At 57.2% G+C, this 20,178-nt stretch overlaps 1 protein-coding gene across 19 annotated transcripts in view; it reads left to right on the forward strand.

Annotated features, from left to right (window-relative positions):
* ZBTB9 (zinc finger and BTB domain containing 9) overlaps positions 1–20,178 on the forward strand; it is a 92,847-nt gene that overhangs the window by 69,301 nt on the left and 3,368 nt on the right. For 5 of the 19 annotated variants that reach the window (XM_060307548.1, XM_060307552.1, XM_060307550.1 and 2 more), the window contains 4 exons: positions 1,918–2,036; positions 2,438–2,532; positions 2,715–4,005; positions 5,677–5,936. Coding sequence is in view for 3 of the 19 variants with exons in the window: in XM_070046685.1 (XP_069902786.1) it covers positions 1,970–2,036; positions 2,438–2,532; positions 2,715–2,859; positions 3,167–3,213 (354 nt within the window). In the remaining 16 variants the exon portion in view is untranslated. Of the gene's footprint in view, positions 1–1,917; positions 2,037–2,437; positions 2,533–2,667; positions 4,006–4,429; positions 5,641–5,676; positions 5,937–6,225; positions 6,361–20,178 lie in introns of those variants that run through there. The other 14 variants (XM_060307558.1, XM_070046685.1, XM_060307561.1 and 11 more) reach the window with 11 other exon arrangements.

Genomic DNA, 20,178 nt, shown 5'->3' on the forward strand with positions numbered 1-20,178 from the left:
AGGCAGGTAAACATGAAAACACAGTGGGTCTGTGCTACCATCTGGGCATGTGCCAGCTGGATACTGAGAGGAGAGAGAAGAGGGAGGACAGAGACTCTCTGGCCTCAGGGATTGAATGGTTCTCAAGGACAGAAGCTACCGCAGCCAGGGAAGGACAGGCCTGGAGAGAGCTGTGTGCCTCCACCCCATTCTCAGAGTTGGGGTTCTCCAGCCACCTCTGCCTGCCCCCCACCCTGGTGTTTCCTGGAGCCTCGCCAACCCCCTCTCCCTTCAGGCTGGCTCCCCAGGCCTCCTTCCCCTGCCTCATCAACCCCTTGCACTCTCTGCCCCCAACTAAGCCCTCCTACCTTCTCCCCCCACCCCTCCCCTACCTTTGCCTTCTAGAACTCCTGGAAGTTTCCAACTGGAGGGTTTAATTTGAAAACTCCTCCTTTTCTTAAGTAGTTGGTCCTGAGGTGGCTGCTGTGGCCCCTCCCTCTGAGTCAGGGTCCTTGTCAGGATGGAGGCCCCAGCTTCAAGCCCTCGATCCCGAATTTTGGGCCACTCCTCCATGTTCCGCTTTTTCCGTAGCCTGGTGGGGAGCAAGGGCAGCCCAAAGAGCTCAGACAAGGCCCTGCTGGGGGGCCAGTCTTGTCCCTTTCGAGAGCAGAACGCCACCCCTTTGATGACTGATCACCAGGGAGGAGCAGGGCGGGAGTCCAGGTCTCCTGCCACGCTGCCCTACACCTTCTCTGTGGCCCTGCCACAGCCCGATCCCTCGGGGCTGGGGCTGGGGGACACAGGGCCCCAGACCCCTACCCCCGTGGAGGTCCTGAGGGTCCTGGCTCAGGGTGTAGAGGTGAAGCCAGTCCTGCCCAGAGGAAGCCAGGAGGTGCTGGGCAACCTGTCTGAGTTGGAGGAGAGGGAAGAGGAACAGACAGAGGCAGCAGGGGATACAGGGACCTCAGACAGGTGAGGGGCTGGGCTGTGGATGGTGGGAAGGAGCCTGGGATGGAGGAACTGGGAGGAGGCCTGGATGTAAGAAGGGGGAAGGATGTGGGCCTGAGATGGGAGGACCCAAATTGGGGAGGGGCCAGGAGCGGACTCCTTGGGTGGACAGAGGACTGGGTGGGCATGGTTGGACAGACGTGTCAGGGGTGGAGAGGAGCCTGGAGATGTGGGGAGGGGGTGAGGCAGAGATGGGGGTCCTCCCGCAAGTGAGTGGTTGTGGAGGGAGGCACCGAAAGGAAAGGGGGGTGCTCTGGGTTGAGCCGGGGCTCCTGTTACTTCCCAGCTCCTTCCTGGGCCCCACTCCCCCCACCTTCCCTCCCCACTCTCTCCCTCCTGGTTCCCACTCTCATTTGGACCTGGCACCCACCCCTGGTGAGGAAGGGGGCCCACTTCTCTCTCTGCTCCCCACGCCCCTCCTCACCCTACTTTTTTTTGTTTTGTTTTGTTTAAATTTCATTTATTTATTTATTTTTGGCTGTGCTGGGTCTTCCTTTCTGTGCGTGGGCTTTCTCTAGTTGCGGCGAGCGGGGGCCACTCTTCATCGCGGTGTGCGGGCCTCTCACTGCCGCGGCCTCTCTTGCTGCGGAGCACAAGCTCCAGACGCCCAGGCTCAGTAGTTGTGGCTCACGGGCCCAGCCGCTCCACAGCATGTGGGATCTTCCCGGACCGGGGCACGAACCCGTGTCCCCTGCATTGGCAGGCAGACTCTCAACCACTGCGCCACCAGGGAAACCCTCACCCTACTTTTGGGGAGGGATCATCCCCTCTGTGATGAAGACCCCAGAGGGCCGAGCAGGGAGTAGTTGGGAGCAGGAGGTTAGAGGAAGCTGAGCAGGGCCTCTAGGAGAGCCTTGGGGGGTTTAGGGGGCCTTCACCACATCTCTGGGCCCCACCTGCCACCCCCATCTGACTATGCTTTGGGATCAGGGGCCACTTTGCCCAAGCCTTGGCGGTGGAGCAAGGATGCTTGCAGAGGGCCATGGGGCCACTGGATATCAGCCCCGAGACCTTCACCGGGGAGGAGAAGAAGGAGCGTCTGCTTGATGGTGAGTGTGGTGGCCGCAGGTGTGGGGGACATGCCAGGGGTGTAGGGCCGGGAAGGACACAGGGCAGTTTGAGGGGACGCTAGAGGCGGGCTGCCTGGGTTTGAATCCCACCTCCACTAGGCCAAGCCGTGTGATGGTGGCGAGTCACTCAACCTTTCTGTGTCTCACTTTCCTCATCTGCAAAATGGGAATATAATAGTACCTATCCCAGAGGGCAGTAGCAAGGATTGAGTGAGATTTTCTCTGTGAAGTGCCTAGAACTGTGCCCAGCATGTAGCAGGTGTTTGCTAAAGAAAATAAGGAAACCTGGGCCTCAGCTCAGCCTCCTGATGGCCCTGTCCTCCTGGGCCTGGGCTGCCTCTTGCTGCTGTGAGCTATCAGTGACCACTACCGCTCCACAGGAGACCTCAGGCTGGCCTCCTCCCAGGTGGGGGCAACTCCCTGGAACCGCCTCCTCAGCTTGTACAAACAGCTCCAGAAATCGGCCCCGGCCAAGGTCAGTGGGGCTAGCTGAAAGTGCGGGGCGAGGCCTGGGTGGGGCCCGGGGGGGCGGCCACCTGCCTGAACCTCTTGAGAGCCGTTGTTCCCTCCTGCTTTCTGTTCTGGGTCTCCGTGGGCGTGGGGGCTGCAGGCTCGGCCCCACCCTCCTCACCTGCTCAGTCATGGGCACACCCTCAGATCCCTCTCAAGGAAGGCCTGCCCTGTGAGGAGAAAGGCGGGGAAGAGGAAACAGAGGAGGACAGCTCACTCAAGCTCTGTGTCCCAGGCATTGCCACCCTCCAGTCGCCGCTGCATAAGACTTTTAGGTCGACAGATACAGTAGGTAAATGTGGTGCCCCCACCTCCCCACCCAGCCAGCTCCCCCACAGAAGGAGCCCCACTTTGGTCAGTGGCTCATGGATGCGATACCAGTTCTGACCACCAGGTGGAACCAGAGGACCTAAGATGACTGCCCAAGCTGGGGGAGCTGTGTGTGGCTGGTCCCGAGGCTGAGCTGGGTCTAGCAAGGGTCCTCCTCCCTCAGGGCCCGGGTGGGCAGCAGAGGGTGGAGGGATGGGGGGCGGGTTGTGACTGGGACTGCGGCTCCTTGAGGACCACCCTTTCCCAGCCTGGAATTCTAACTCCTTCAGTGGCCACCTCCATCCCTGGTTTTCCCATCGTGCGTGCACTGCTGTGACAGTACCCCAGAAGGCCCCCTCTCCCACTGCAGCCCCCTTGCCGCCCTGACATGGTGAGCAGATGGCTTAGTGGTAATAACATACTCCAGTAAAATCACTGTTGACATTTTCATAGCCATTACTATGGGCCAAACCCTCCTCTAAGCACTTTTCATGAAATACTGCATTATAACTCTGAGGTAGGTTCTGTTACAGTCTCCACTTCACTGTGAGGAAACTGAGGCACAGAGAGGTTAAGTAACTTGTCCAAGATCACACAGCTAGTAAGTGGCAGAGCTGGGACTTGATCCCAGGAGGTTTGGGTTGTTCCAGATCTGTGCTCTGGAATTGGTGGCTGGAGGGGGCAGGGTGGGGTAGGGCAGATGTCTGCCCCTTGCATGCTGTCCCCAGGAGGTAAGTAAAGAGACTCACACTCAAGCTGGTGGGAGGGAGTCCATGGAAAGCGAGTGTCCTGGGGAGGGCAGGGCAGTGGGGAGGTGTTGTCTGGCTGGCTCCAGGGACTGGATGGAGAAGGGGCCCAGCTGGGAAGGCCAGGGGATGCACAGGGCTGGGTGAGGTTTGGAGAGCCAGAGCCCCCTCCTCTCCCTTCGATCCCCAGCAGGTTGTCCACCCTTCTCCTGCCTGTCCCATGCCCATCTTTCTGACTCTCAGGTTTCGTGGAGTCGTAGTTAAAGAAGCTTCTGGTAGTGCAACGGGAGTCCCGCCTCTGGGAGATGGGTGGCCACGAGGGCCGGAAGCTGCTGACCCAGCCAGAGATCACCCTGGAGGAGGCAGGCGTCGTGGATGTCCAGGTATGCCTGCCCGTCCCACCCCCACCCTCTGCCTGAGAGCCCTGGGGAGAGTGGGGCTGGAGGCCTCCCCTCTCCGCAGCTGCTGGCCCAGGCTCCAGCTCCCATGCTGGGCAGGAAATGCTTAACTCCTTCTTGGTGGTGGTATCTCTGAGAGCAGGATCCTGACCCCCTGCACACACACTCCTCCATCAGTCTCTCTCACTTGACCTGAGTCCATTTTTAAGGCTTCACTGCCATTCACTTGCTGTATGGCCTTGGGCAAGTCCCTTCCCCTCTCTGGGCCAAAGTTTCCTCATTTCTACATTGAGGGGACTTGTCTAGGTGGCTTTAAGGCTTTCCTGCACATCTGTCATTCGCATAATGTTGCTCTTTTTCTGTTTTCTCTCCCATTCACACCCACACCAACTCCCACAAACACACATAGGTGCGGGGGAGTTACCTACCTGGTCACGCCAAGGACCACCTACAGCCCACCCTACTTGACATTGGCCTCAAAGGTTAGGCCTGTCCCAGCTTCTCTGAGTGCACATTGATGGATATGTTGATGAAAAATGTGTCAATGTCCTTCTTGGGTTAATTTCCACTCATTCATCAGCTCATCCTTTCATTCAGTGGACATCTGCCCCTGACGGTGTGTGTAGTTTACAAAAGGAAGGAGCAAAGTCTTTAGTCGAAGTCTCTGACCTGGCATGACTTGCTCTGTGACTTTGAATGTGGGCCTTGGTTTCTTTACCTGAAGAGGGGACCATTGGAGGATCAAATGAGCTGACGAGTGTGTAGCCCTCAACTTCAAAGGGCGCTCCAGCGCCAGGGAGTATGACTCACCCCTTGGGGGTCGTTAATACCAGAAATACTTGCCTACCGGGTACTGAGGGGCAGCCTTCCCGTTGTCTTGAGCCTGCAGGCTATGTGTCAGGGTGCCCCTCTGTGCTCTGGAGAACCTCACCCTAAACCACACAGGTGGTCACTCTGGCAGGGCCCCTGCTTTTGTCTTTTCCTGCTAAAGGGAGTTCTCCCCTCTCCCCTCCACTCCAGGACCACCCCCTGAGCCGGCCTGCCCCAGCCCCAGGGGTCACAGTCCTAGGGTAGCCTGAACATCACTGGGGGCCCCTAGGGAGTTTCTGGAGTAGAGGACCAGCTGAGTCCTCACTTGGGGACAGGGCTGCCTCAGGGATATCTTCCTGCTGTGGGTGTTACAAGGATTCCGTCCTCATTACCTCCCCCCACTCTCTCCTTATCTGCCCTCAGAGACACCAAGCTGAGGGGGGAAGGAAGCTGCCCCCCAGCCTTTGGGGAATGCTGGGGACCTGGGGGAGGGGCGCTGAGGCACCAGAAGCACCACTCTAGGCTGGAGGGAAGGATGCAGAGCCCCCTTGGTGTGGTGTCTAGGATAGAGGTGAAGGAGGGGAGGGCTTGGCTGGGGTGCCTGGCTTCAGAGTCTTCCCAGGAATCCCCCAAGCTGGAGGGAGAAGGTTACCTCCATTCTATGGGAGGGAGGTGGCTCAGGGCTAGTGGGCCTGGCCTGCTGTGGGCACCTGGGGGAGGGTCTGGAAAGGTGGCCTTGGGGTGCTTGTCTCTGAGGGCAGGTGGGATGGTTCTGGGGGTACAGAGCAGGAAGAGGAGAGCCCAAAGATGCAAAGGCATCTTCCTTCACCCACTTCCGCCCCCCAGCACCTGCTCCTTGAGGAGATGAATGAGATGGAAAACTGGCCTCCAGAGTGAAGCTGGTGCTGGCCTGAGTCTGCCCTGCCCCGGGTCCCTGCAGCCTGTGTAGAGATGTATCCGCCTCCTCTTAGGGCACCTCAAGGAGCCCCTGGGGCCAAGGGGTCTTTAATAAATGGTGTCCATGTGTCTGCAGGGTGGGCCTGCCCGGCACACTGTCCCCACTCTTCAGACTCAGGCCTGTGATGTTATTAATAAAACTCAGTTTGACTTTGGCCTTCTTGCCTGTCTGTCTGCCGACCTGGCCCCTCATCCTCCACCCAGGAACAAGCTCAGGGTTCTCAGTCTAGTTCTAGTCCATGCCTACAGGCTGCCAGGCCACCCCAGCTGCAGAGCCCTGGGTTCCATCTGAGCTGGAGGACGGGAGGTTTAATGCACCTGACCCAGGGGTGGGGAAGGACCTGGGGCCCAGAGTGAGCGCCGGGGGAGCCCCTGCTGCCACAGACCCGCCCGTCATAGTCAGAGCAGCCCTGGTTTCCCTCCCTCCTAAATTCCCAGGCCTGGCTTGCAGCCTCCTCGAAGGATCCGGGAATTCTCCAGCAGGAAGTTCCTGCCCAGCCATCACGGGGACAAAGCCAGGAAAGCAGCCTTGGGACCATGGGGACCTGCCTCAGGGGCTGGGCTAGGGGGCAGGTGAGGGGGCCCTGGGGTTGATGGAGAGGTGCCACAGGGGTGGGGGTCAGGGCTCCATCCTGCTGCCCCTGGTCAGGGCCCACTAGGCCATGCTCAGTGCCAAGCGCCTTTGGGGATCCTGGGCGGAGGGAGGTCCAGACATCTAGAAGGCCCAACCCTATCTAATCCCAGAAGCAAGGATGGGCTTGAGTATTGGCCGTGGCAGGGCACACCCTCATACCCGGCTTCGTGGGCATCCAATGGGAGGGAGGGCCAGGCCCAGTTTGGACACCAGGAGGTGCTGTTTGCCAGGAGGTCCAGCTGGCTCCTGGTAGGACGCTGGTTCATTCCCTCCCGTGCTGGTCCTGGCTGAGCCCCCAGCACACGTGTGAGAGAGAGCTCACACTGCCCAACTCTTATCAACACAACTGCTATTTACAGATGCGTGTCTGGCCTTCTCCATGGGGCCCCCACTGTGTCCAGCCCGAGGCCTGTGCAGAGCTGAAGTTCAATGTCAGAACATGGTGGCCACTCTGAATAATTATCATGATTGATAACAATAGCTGTTTGTTGGATGGATGGGCGTGCTTGAGGTGGGGGTAGGGAAACTGCAGCAACCTGGCCTCCTGCCCCAGCCCCGCCCAGCCCAGTGAAGTGGGGAGCCCCACCTCCTCCCATCCCCCAGCCTGGGCTCAGGGGAGAGCTTGGAGAGGAGACTGGCTAGTGATTCACAAGTGGGCTGGGGCTTTATTTTCTCTTGGGCTTCCTGGTCAGGCCCCCCACCTCCTGGAATCCTTGACTCAGGCCCTGAGCTGAGGCCCATGGAAGGGCCCATCTGGACTGTCCCCCTGAGTCAGCTGGGAGGCAGCCTTGTGATCATATGACTCACTTGGGCCCTAATTACTTCCTCTCAGAGTGTTGGCTGCTGGGAAGGGTGGGGGCCCTGGAGGGCAGCCTGTGGGCTCCCTGGGTGCACGTGGACCCCTGGTGTTCCCTTGTGGACATAGCACTCCTCATGGACCCCACGGAGGGGATACCTCTCTGCCTTCCCCCTTCCTGATAGGCCCCCAAACCTGGTGCCAGCCATGGCCAGGCTGGAGGAGGATCCCTGGGCCCAGAGCACTCCAGGACACAGCTCTGCCCTCTCCCCCCGTTGTCCTCTGGGTGGGGCTGGCCAGCAGCCCCTGGACACAGGCAGGCACCACAGTGGGTCGGGGTAGACTGGGCCCAGCTGGCACTCATGCTCCTTGGCTGCTCGTGTGAGCCAAGTGGGCACTCATAGGCCATGCCACCTCAGCTCCCAGGGACAGGAGCGTCTCATCCTTGGGCCCCACGAGAGTGGGCTGCTGGGGAGTGGCGGGGCGGGCACCTGTCTGCTCCTCTCTCTCCCTTTCTGTCAAGTGAGGGCCATGGCACCTCATCGTCCACCCCGCCTCCCCCAGGGTTCCTGTGAACCACAGGGAGGAAGGTCTGTGAGGCTGGGAGGCGCAGCTGCCAGTGCGGGAACAGGAGTGGGGACTGTGTCCGGGCACAGGTGTGAGGGCCTCTCCCCGGCCCTGAAGGGTCCTGGGCCGGTTCCTGTGGATGGGCCTGGCCTGACACTCATGAGTGGTGAAGGCAGGGGTGACGTGGCCCAGGGACCTGCGGGGGGGGCGGGGAGGCGCGGCGGGCAGGTGCAGAGGGCCGGGTGCAGGCTCAGCGCACACGTGGACAGAGGCCAGACGTTTCTGAAAGGCTTCGAGGGAACACTGCCGATGCATCTGTGGGTCTGACCTGAGGACTGGGTGGCATTTAAAGTTTTCTCCTCTCCAGCGTGTGCAGACAGCCGGGGCGGAGGAGGGGGGGGCAGGGCATGCACCACTTGTGCAGGTTGGGCCCTGCACCAGGGCACTAGGCTCAAGGGTGACAAGGCTCTGAAACCCCTAGAGGTGCCTCTCTCTCATTTGCTCAAAAGGGCCAGTTGGGGGGGGCAGTGGCCCCGGTCAGTCCTGCAGGTTTAAGTCAAGCTGTTATGTCAGAACTTGCCAAGCCTCTGCCCCTCTCCAGGTTTCTCTCCACGCTCCCCATGCCCCCACCCCCCGCATCTTCCTCCATCTCTCTCTGTTGGTAGCTACGTATGGGTCTGTTTCTTTTCTCTCTTTCTTACTGTATCTCTGGAGGGATAGAGGTGAGAAAAGCAGCCCCCAGATCCATTCTGAGGGTATGTGGGGGACAGCGGTGGCTGAAAGGAAGGCAGTAGGTGGTGGTGGGGGGAGAGCAGGGTGGGTGGTCCCAGGGAAGTGTGGGCAGGGTCAAAGGCGGGCCTGCCTGCCTGGGGAGACACTGGGGTCTCCCTCCCTGTGGGCTCCTGGGCATAGCCTTTGAGGAAGATGCCACCTCGGGCCCTGTTCAGAGGCACTGGTTGTCAGCCTTGCCTATCCCTGGGGTGAGGGAAGGGCAGAACCATTGTCTTATTTTCCAAGTGGGAAGGGAGCTGGAGCGCAGAGGAGCAGAGGGGAAAGACTCAGCTGGGTGGCAGCCGAGGCTCCAGCTTGACAAGCTCACGTGACTGCTGGCAGGTCCCTGACCTCTCTGAATCTCAGTTTTCACATCCTTGAAATGGGCGAATCACAGGCTTCTCTTGTGGGCTGAATGAAGTGCTGTTTGGCAGGGATTGAATAATTATTAAGCACCTACTACATTCTGTTCTAGACACTGGGGAAATAGAGCAGTGAACAAGACACACAAAACCTTCACTTTTTTGAGCACTTATGATTGCTAGTAGGATATACAGCGAACATATAATGTATCAGGAAGTGACAGGTACTATGAAGAAGCTGGCTAATAGGATACTCTTTCAGAGTGATGGGATGGGAAGGGCCATTCTGAGGAGGTCAAATGGAAGCATGGACCACCAGGAAGTGAGGGCAGGAACCATGGGAATGTCGGGGAAGAATATTAGAGCTGAAGTGCAAATGCCCTGAGGCAGGAGAAGGCCTGGGGTGTTTGAGAAACAGGAAGGAGACCTGTGTAGCTGGAGGATAGAGTGGGAGGAGGAGTAACGGGGTGAGATCAGGAAGGAAGGAGGAGGGACTTGCCTGGTGGCACAGTGGTTAAGAATCTGCCTGCCAATGCAGGGGACATGGGTTTGAGCCCTGGTCGGGGAACATCCCACATGCCACAGAGCAACTAAGCCCATGCGCCACAGCTACTGAGCCTGCGCTCTAGAGCCCACGAACGACAGCTACTGAAGCCCGCGCGCCTAAAGCCCATGCTCCGCGAAAAGAGAAGCCACTGCAATGAGAAGCCTGCACACCGCAACGAAGAGTAGGCCCTGCTCTCCGCAACTAGAGAAAGCCCGCAGCAACAAAGACCCAACGCAGCCAAAAATAAATCAATAATAAATAAATTTATAAATAATCCGCCTGCCAGTGCAACACGAGTTCGATCCAAGGTCAGGGAACTAGATCCTGTATGCCACAACGAAGACTCCACGTGTCACAACTAAGACCTGGCGCAAAAATAAATTAAAAAAAAAAAAAAGACCTTCTCTCCCTGCCATCCATCCCTCTGTAAACTTGCACTCTAGTGCCTTTGCTGGGACCCCAAATCACAGCCACAGCTTCCCAAGCCTTCAAAGCTGCTGTCCCCCCAGGTCTTCCCTGCTACCCCTGTACCCCTGCCTATCCTATACAGCTCAGCTCTGGCACCTCCTCTTCTCCTGGAGTCCTCACAGCTCCCTGGCTATGGGACTAATGGGATCTATGTGTTTTCCTGCTCTCTAGCCTGGACAGACACATTATGAAGGCAGGCCCTGGGGGGGTTTGTCCCCATGTCTGCAGTGTCCAATGTGCTGGCTAGCACAGAGCAGGCTTAGCACAAGGTGCCAGACTGAACGAGCAAGGGAGGGGAGGTGGGAGGGGGGTGCTCAGGGACAGAGCTGGAGTGGTAGGGGCTAGATTACATAGGGCCATGTCTGGCAACCTCAATGGCTTGGCATCCTCAGGGCAGTGGGAGCCATAGAAGGCTATAGAGCTGGGGGAAGTAGCATGATAAGATGTACAGTGGAGGGGGGGAGTGGAGGGAGCAGGGGGCCAATTAGGAGGCTGTCACAATTGTTGTAGTGAGAGAGATAAGTGAGCCTGAGCTGGGACAGTGGCAGATGGGGTGAACAGGAGAACACTTGGGCAGTGCTTCTCAACCGGGGCAATTATGTCTGCTAGGAGACATTTGGCAATGTCTGGAGACATTTTTGGTTTGTCACAACTTGGGGTGGGGTCCTACTAGCATCTCATGGGTAGAGACCTCCCTATGTTTCCTCATCTTTAGTAGAGGTTATTAGGAGGATTAAATGGGTTAATACATGGCCAGTGTTTAGAAAAGTGACTGATACGTATTAAGCACTAGGTAACATGAGCTACTGTTATTTTAAAACATAAATCCTTAAAAAAACCCCAGTTTTTAAAAAAACAACTAAACATTTAAAAAATAATAATAATAAAAATAAAACAGGGCTTCCCTGGTGGCGCAGTGGTTGAGAGTCCGCCTGCTGATGCAGGGGACACGGGTTCGTGCCCCGGTCCGGGAAGATCCCACATGCCGCGGAGCGGCTAGGCCCGTGAGCCATGGCCGCTGAGCCTGCGCGTCCGGAGCCCGTGCTCCGCAACGGGAGAGGCCACAACAGTGAGAGGCCCGCGTACCGCAAAAATAAATAAATAAATAAATAAATAAAACAAAAATCCTCTGCTTAAAGCCCTGCACTGAATCCTCATCGCCCAAGTAAGAGCCAAGTCCTTCCAAAGGCTGACGAGTCCCCTCACCACCCGGTCCTTTTCCGTCTCCCACCCCATCTCCTGCTGCCCTGCTTCTTTCTCTGTGTGCTCTGGCCACGCGGGCCCCTCTTCTGTTCCTTGCACACACTCAGCTACTCCTGCCTCAGAGCCTTGGCACTTGCTGTTCCCTCTCTGTTGTTTCTCTGCCCCTAGGAATTTACATGACTCCCTTCCTCACGTCCTTGAGATCTTTCCTTAGCTGTCAGCTGTCACCTTCTCGGGGGATATTTCTTAACCACCCTCTGTAAAAAAAAAAACAAGAAAATCTATCTCTTCCAGCTGGCTCTCTCCCTGTGCCCCTCCCCTGCTTTATTTTTCTTAAGAGCACTTTCATCATCTAACACATCATGTATTTAGTTTGTTTATGTGCTTATGGTCTCTCAACTGGAGTGTGAGCCTCACGAGGGCAGGCACTGTTGCCTGTTTTGTTTGCTGCTGTGTCCCCAGGGCCTAGGACCTTACTAGTACCTTCCAAATACCCTTAAACATTACTTAAATGAATGAACAGAGTGAATGAAAAGCCCCACCAGGACTCAGAGAGGTAGGAAGGGAATGGAGAGAATGTAGAATTGTGGAGGGGAAGGGAGGGCCCAAGTGGACCTCTGGAAGGGCCAAGGTCTTGGCACAGTCTGGGGCACGGAGCCTTGTTCATCTGTCCTCCCCAGGCCTTCCACCCCCATCTACTCTCTGGGATCGTCCTTCAGGCAGTGCCGGGCTCTACCTGCCATGCCCTGAACACACCACCCCCAGTCCGGGCAGGTGACCAGGCCTGAACGAAGTGTCCTTTCCCCTCTGATAAGCTGCCTCCTTCTAGGGGCACTCAGGGCAGGCCATATCCTGCTGCTTAGGAAGTGCCTGAGGGCCTGGGTGGGCCTCTGGAGTGGGCATGGGGCCGCTGCAGCAGCCACCCTGCCCAGAGGCCCAGCAGAGGAGCAAGGGCAGCGGGCCGGGCAGACCCCTGCCCACCACCAACCCCAAGCTCGCACCCATTCCTCATTCTCATTCATTCAACACATCTCTCTTGCAAGCTTGTTGGGAGCACAGCTGTGAACAAGGGTTCCTGGTGGGGATGGATGAGGAATGGCAGAGACTGGGTGACAGGCTGCCAGACATGGGGCGCTGGCCTGCCTTGGGCACCTTGCCCTGGGGACAGTGGGGACAGGTGGGGTGCTGAAGGGACATTTTACTTCTTGGCTTGGGGAGGAGCTGGAGATGACGGGTTTATCCTACTTCCCTGATCCCCTCAAGTCCCCCTCCCCGCATCTCTGCAGGTGTTTCCATGGTTGATGGTGCCAAAAGGAAGCTGTCAGTAGTTTCTGATGATTGACTATCACCAGCTTCTTGAGAGCCCTGAACCTGAGAACACAGAACCAGACTCCCAGCCCCTCCCAGCCCCTCCCAGGGCCTCCTTCTTGCTCAGCCCCTCCCTCCTGAAGCCCTTTCCTCCCCGTGGTCCTGCCTCAACTTTCCCATCCCTGCACAAACTGGGTCCTGGGGGAGGGGAGTTTGGTGACGGAGCACAGTATCTTCTAGGGGGTAGGGTAACCCTCCCACATCCAGCCACATGCGTGAGTCCTTGCACACACACGCACACACTCAAATACCCCTCGGGCACATGTACCCCTGACCCCCCCACACCTCTCTAGGTTGCTGACCCACCCTGGGCCTCAGGGCCTGAGGGCTCCCTGGCCTTCACTGTCACAGGCGGGCAGGATGGGGCCGAGGCAGGTGCTGAGGGCCAGGCTCTACATTCTTGGGATCCAAGTCTTAGAATCTATAAGATGGGTGCTGGCTTGAGGTCTCTTGGTGTCCCCCAGGGCCTGTAACCTTTGAGATGCCAGGTAGTACAGGGAGAGAGACCCGTTCTGAGATGTCACCTGTGCTAGTTTTTTTTTCCTTAGCAACCTTTTAAATTAATTAATTAATTAATTTTAATATATTTATTTATTTATCTTTGGCTGCGTTGGGTCTTCATTGCTGCGCACGGGCTTTCTATAGTTGCGGCTCGCGGGGGCCACTCTTCATTGCGTGGGCTTCTCATTGCGGTGGCTTCTCTTGTTGCAGAGCATGGGCTCTAGGGCACGCAGGCTTCAGTAGTTGTGGCACACGAGCTCAGTAGTTGCAGCTCGCAGGCTCTAGAGCGCAGGCTCAGTAGTTGTGGCGCACGGGCTTAGTTGCTCCCCGGCATGTGGGATCTTCCTGGACCAGGGCTCGAACCAGTGTCCCCTGCATTGGCAGGAGGATTATTAACCACTGTGCCACCAGGGAAGTCCGCCTGTGCTAGTTTTAAAACATGGGCCCAACATCCTTTGGCTCTCTTCCCAGGGAGAGGGGATCTGTGTCATTCTCCCCTTGGATCTTGGAGGGCTATGATTGCCTCCGTCGTAAAGTACCATGGGAGTGATGCTATATGACTGCAGAGGCTACTTGCTCTGGGATAAACCAGCCCCCATGTAAGAAGTCGGAGGCCACATGGAGTCAGGCTCATCCACAGCCCCACTGAGCTCCACCCCCACCCCCGCCATGACAGCACCACCTGCCGGCCGCGCAGGGAGCAGCCATCGTGCACGTACAGCTCAGTTGCATCTTCAGATGACTCCAGCCCCAACCAGCGTCTGACCCCCACAGCAATCACACGACAGACCCCCAGCAGCAACCACCTAGCCAGGCCCTTCCGAATTCCTGACCCACGAAACTGTGAGCAAAATGAAATGGCTGTTGTTTCACACGACTAGGTTTTGGAAAATTTGTTAGGTAGCAATAGTAATCAGAACATTGTCCCCAAACCTTTCCCAATTCTTCTCTTAGTTCTCTTCCCACCTTGTCTCTCAGGCTGAACCCCTCCTGGTCTGGACTCAAAGCCCTCAGAGATGGCGGCCTGGGCTCTGAGAATGCAAAGTGGGAGCTGAGGCAGGCTCCCCACCCTCTCCCGAGGAAGCGCTTGACTTACGCTGACAGCAGTGACCAGCCAAGCATTTGACAGATGAGCCTCTGGGCGGCACCTCCACCCTGGTCGGTCCCTCCTGTTTAGCCAGGACCAGGGTGTCCCTGGTGCCTATCTTTGTGCCCATGCTGGCCCTCAACCAGGCTCTGCTCTCAGCCCCTGGAACCCTGTCTCCAAGGCCTGGACTCCTGCCCCAATCTGTTAGCTGAACAAGGCCAGAGCTGGATGAGCACACGATAGCCCGTCACCAGGGCTCAGAGCTGCAGAAAGCTGGGGCCTGGGACATGGGTGGGGTTTGAGGTTGACGGGGTGAGAAGGGTACATCAGAGACGGACCTAGCTCCCCGAGCTCCCCAGAGGGACTGGGCGCCACATTGGGAACTGGTAGACGATACCTCCGTGACTGACATCTGTCCCTTCCCTGCCTCACTTCTCCACTCCTCTAACTGGAGTTCACTTTGGTCACCTCCATTCAGGTATGTGTCCCCGAATCTCAGGGTCTGCATCCTGGGGAACCCAAACCAAGACAGAGGTGTTGAGATGAGTCCTCAGTGAACTTACAATCGGGCCTGAGAGGTGAAATCAACAGAGTTAGGATGGTGAGGTGCCAATAAGAAAGTGTACCTAATAAAATTAGCAGTGAAAACCTGCCTCTGTTAAGCGCCCCCTCTGTGCCAGGGACTGGTCATAGGGCACAGTGTGTGTTATCTCGTTGAATGCTCACCACCATCCTCTGTGGTTGGGGCTTCATTATCCCCATTTGACATATAAGGAAACAGGTTTAGGGAAGTCGTTTGTTCACGGTCAAGAACTAGGAAGTGGCAGGTCGGCCTGGAGAGCCTGGGCTCCGATTAGCCTTGGTCCTTGTGCGTGTACAGCCCCGCAGAGGGCAGAGGTCCTTGGCACAAAGGGGGGCATTTAAGCTGAACCTTGAAGGACAAACAGACATTGGGAAGATGGAGAGTCCTGGAAAAGGCCTTGGGCCTTGGTTTCCTTTTCTGTCAAGTGGACATAATGACCATAATGACCGTAGCCCTCTTCGGGCTCTTTGAAGATTACATGAGCTGATAGAGACATAAAGGGACCATAGTAAGTGTTCAGTAAGTGCTAATTCCCACTGCCTCTGAATGCGACAGTGTGCACTGTGGGTGTGGTCCTGGCTGCAGGTCTGAACAGGTTCTGGAGGCAACCTTCCAGCTCCCACTCCCAGCACTTGGGCCTCGAGGGGAGGAAGCTAGAGGAGCCACAGGAAGTTAATTTGTCTGGAACCCCTGCATTTGGATTCTCACTCAGGCAGCCTAGCATATTCCTCTTTCAAAGAACCCCGCCTCCTCTGGCACCCAATCCCTGAGTCTCCCATCCCCAACAACCTGGAGATCCTCCCTGCTGTCGAACCACTTTCCCTCCTGCTGTGCATTTTGTCTGTCGGGACAAAGGGGGAGCTAATGAATCGTGGTAGTTGGCGCTGGAATCTGCTGGAATCGGGGCAGGTGCAGCCTGTGCGTGGACCACAGACTGTGGTGCCCAGAGGCAAGGAGGCCCACCTGGCTCAGGATGGAGGGCGCCGGGCCAGGCCCCACTGGAAGGTGGAGTCAGGAAAGAACTAGGTGGCAGCCAGAGGTGGAGGCTGGAGGCACAGGCCTTGGTGGGGTCCCTGTGCCAGCTGCGAGGGTCCCCCCGGCCACCACCAAGGAGGAATTCGGGGCAGGGTCTGCGAGGGCAAAGGAACAGTCCTCTGCCAGGCATAACTCCTGAGCGAACAAATTCCCCTCCCAGGTTCCCTGTCTGTGACCCTTCTGCAGGGTGAAGATTAAGAAGACACAGGCTCTGGGGTCAGGCAGGCCTGAGTTTGAGTCCCACCTCATGTCACTTATTGGCTGTGTGACATTGTGCAAGTCCCTTCACCCCCCTGAGCTTTCTTTATCTGCAAAATGGAGACACCTTAGTAGGCGTACAACCGTCATCCGACCTGTTAGGTAACAGAATTTCCCTTCCTCATCCATTAGCTGTTTGATTGTCTAGACCCTCAGCTCTGTGAGCCTCTGTTTCCTCCTCAGTAATAAAATGGGGACAGGGCTGAGGGCCGACTAGGTGCACTAATGCAGCCAGAGCGCCACCTAGGGGTGGGAACCAGGTGTCGGCAGTGAGTGGTTGCTACTGTTTCCCTTTGTGGTTCCTGTTCCAGGCGCCTAGCCTTGGGGGGGTCTTCCTCTCTGCTCCCCCAGCCAACCCTGGGAAAGTACTGAGGGCTGGCTGATGAGCTGGGGGCCACTCTTGGGAGTGGCTACGCTTAGAAAGAGGGCCTAGAACAACATCAGTACCAGCCAGAGGAGGGAGTTGCTGAGGTTGGTTCAGCTGGGTTGGTCAAGGGTCTGCTGGGGCCAGGGGAGCCCTTGGCCTCCTGCCCTGTAGAGAGCCCCGCACACAGCACAGATTCCATCAATGTTTGTCAGGTGGCCGGATGCAGCCCTCCTCACCAGAACGCTGCCCTGAAGATCCGAGGCCGGGTTTGTTCACCGTCAACCAGGAGAGCCCCTTCCAGAGAGAAGCCTGCCCAGCTTCAAGGGCCCAGGCTCAGTAGGTTTCTGCAGCATCCGGGCCTCAGGAAGGCAGTACCTTGCTCAGCACCAGGGCTGCCTTCGGAGGTTCCGAGTCTGGGTGGTAATGGGGGCTGGGCTTCACCAGGTCTCAGTAAGTCTCCTGTCTTCTTGCCCGGCAGGCCAGGGAGCTGGGTGGGGGTGTGGGAGGAAGAGGCTGATAGCTGGGCCCTGGAATCCCTCCCCCCACTCCCCCACTGCTCTCCATCTGGCCAGCAGCCTCCCCCACTGCCCCAGGACAAGGGCCCCAGTGTCTGTTCAGCTCCCAGGCAAACAGCAGGCCTTTCTCTCCCTCTCCCCCTAGAGTGGAGTGCCTTGACCATGACCCCTCCCTGCCCCCTCCGAAGGGCACGGCACACCCTTCTCTGCACAAATCTCTTCCTTCTGAAAGATCCAGAAACAAAGGCTGGCAAACCTGGTGTAGGAGCAGGTCCTGTCTGCTGGGTGAAACCTCAGCCATTCCGAGCTGTGGCCGGGCAGCCCAGGCTCGCAGGCCTCAGTCCTGCCAAGGTGGGCGTGGGGTGCAACTGGAGGCCAGGGCCCAGCCCAGGTGGACTTGACATCATCCTGTTCGTCTCCTGCCAGACAAAGGCTGCTCCTGCCTGGCCCTGGCCCCAGGGAGGATTTCGTTCTGGTGCCCTTTCTCAACAGGATCACCACGCTGGTGTTCCCCCTCCTCCAAACCTGCCTCCCTTGTTGGCAGGTGAGGTGTAGAGGCCTGTGCAGCTTCCCCTCACGAGGCAGGGTCCCCCTCCTGAGTGTGGAAAGAGAATTGCCAGAGGCCTCCCTCTTCTCCAGGGGTCCTGCCAAGGTCCTGACCTGGGCATCAGGAGCGGGGTAACCTCAGAGGGTGACTGGGAGCTGTAATCAGACAGCCTCCACTGGAACCTCCACCACTGTTCAACTCTGACTTAGAACGGGGGTGGGGGTGGGGGTGGGGAAGGCACGTGCAGGCCAGCCCAGGCCCCTGTACTTCCTCCTTCTGGCCAGTGGGTACTCAATAGCTGATTACTCTATTGGGGAGGGGACTCAGAGGTCAGCTTTGTGGAAATCTCGATAAAATCTTCTGTCTCATAAATGTCCCCTCCTTGGTCATCCTATAAAACAAAATTCCATTATTAGATTGTCACTGCTTTAGATCTACAAGCACTTCTCTTTATTGAGAACCCTGAGGACTATGCCAACGAAGACAATTATAGAGAATATTCGCTGCTCGAGCTAAATGTTTTACAAAGTAGTTACTTATGTTAGATATTCTCCATTCACCCCGCTGGATACACTGTCCACTCTTCTGTGCTTGCTCTGTGTCCTGGGAGGCTGACCTCTATGGCCCGAATTACCCAGGCTCCCTTGTCCTCTGAGCCAATGGGAGGCACTGGAAAGAGACTGGAGGGCAGGAGGGGAGAGAGGTTTGGTGTTTGCTCCATTGGCTCCTTTTTGGGACTGGACTGGTAACAGCTCTCTGCAGTGCCTAGCTCCAGGCACTGCATCACTCCTGGCTGGGGCTCTTAGCCCCGCCCACACCTCTGCAATTCCATCCATTCATTAACCTCTCTTTAATCACCCACTGGGAATGTGTTGCCAGTTTCCTGCCAGGATCTCACCAACACAGCTCTCTATTCTTATTTTACACACAAGGACACTGAGGCCCAGAGAGGGGGGGGCAGCTTCTCTATAGAGCGCTTGGAGCCTGCACTCCGTGGTCTTGCTCCAGGACTTCTGCTTTTCACTGTTTGTGAAGGTGCCCAGGGCAGGGTCACCTTACCTGCCAGCCGACACCTCTGCACAGAGGAAGAGGAAAGACCTGGAGTTGGGCCCCTTGGATTCAGGACTCCAGAGCCAGGGGGTTTCCCTCTCAAGAGGCCAAAATTAGCAGTGGGAGGAAATCACTCTTTCTTCTGTGACCAGTGGGAAGGGCAGCAGCAGATTCTTTGATCTCTTTCTTCATCAGGCCGGGACCACGTGTTCAGGTTAGCTGGCTACATTCCTCCGGTTGGTTTCCTCTCCAGGCCCTTGCATGTGGTCAGTGGTCAGCGAATGTCTGAAATAAATAGATATGGCATTGATGACTGGGAGGTGGGGTGGGGGGAAGGCCAACAGAGCAAGTTCTGTCTCCTTTCAGACTCCCTGGGAGGGTGACTGTGTGTGTGTATGTGTGTGTGTGTGTGTGTGTGGGAGTGGGAGTGCAGGCTGGCAGGGCCGGCAGCCCTGGCTGTGGCTGAGTGCTTGCTGAGGGCTGAGGTGCCCGCCCAGGGCAGCTTATGGCATGGGGAAGGAATTCTCTGGGAACCCCGGCAGCGGGCAGGGTGGCTGCAGCACTGAATCGGCCCTTCTGGCCTGAATCCACCCCTCCCCTCCTGGCCCTGCTGCCACATCAGGAGCAAGGGGCCGAGGAAGCCCTGCAAACTGCCTGTTATCTGCCCGAAACCATGAGACGGCACAGCTAGCATGGGGCTGGCGTTCCTGCCCCTCCCAATCCCAGGCAGGGAGGGCCAGAAAGAGCTCAAAGAAAAGTCAGCGCCAAGGGTGAAATCTGGGAAGGTGATGTGAACTCTGGTTACAAGAAGGAACCGGAGACCCAGAGAGGTCTGTACCCTCTGCAAAGTCACACAGCAGAGCTGGGGAGAAGTCTCCAGAAGGTAGGTGTGGTGGTGGGGAGGCAGGGGAGCATGCTGATGAAGGGGGCCTAGGATTCAGAGCTGGCAGCCCCCCCACACCCTCCAGTTGTCTTATCGCCCCTGCCCCCAACACACACACAAAGTTCCCTTTGATTCCAGGGGAAGGGTCTGAGCACCACCCCCCCTTGACCCCTCAGGTCTGGGTTGGATGGAGAATAGGGGTGGGTTTCCTGTAGGTCTTCCTGCAGATGCTTGGAGCTTGGGGAGTGAGACTTTGAACCTCTTTAATTTTGGTTATAGGTTAAACATCCACATAGTCCAAAATTCAGAAGTTGAAAAAAGAGATACGGTGAAAAGGAATTTTCCCCACGATCCAGCCCCTGCCCCTCAGTTCCCCCTCCTGGGGGCCCCTGCAGTCACTGGCTCCCTGGGAATCCTGAGTTTGGAATTTCTGACCAGAGTGTCCCATCCCATCTGTTTTCCCTCTAGAAGAGGCCCCCCTTGGGAGGGGGTGCTGGGGGTACCCAGTCATGGAGGTTGGGGCCTGAACCAGTTGCCATGAGGATGGTGGTGGCTTCCTTCCTGGGCCTGAACTTGGCCCCAGCTTAAGAGTATCCTACTCAAGCCGCTCAGGAGGGGTGCGGCCCATCGGTTCTCCTTTCCAACTGCTTAGAGCACCCTGGAAGCTCCCACCTCCCACCTGGGGACCCAGGTGTCCGACACCCCAAGCTGGGGCTCCCACAGTCTCCCTTTATCCCCTGGTATAATTTATATACTTTCCCCATCTTCCTGCTCCTTTGACAGTTCAATTACACTCACATTTAGTGAGCACTTATGATATGTCCGGCCTGGTCTGGAGACACAAAATGA

The sequence above is a fragment of the Globicephala melas genome, chromosome 11, assembly GCF_963455315.2.
Source record: "Globicephala melas chromosome 11, mGloMel1.2, whole genome shotgun sequence".
Lineage (NCBI taxonomy): Eukaryota > Metazoa > Chordata > Mammalia > Artiodactyla > Delphinidae > Globicephala > Globicephala melas.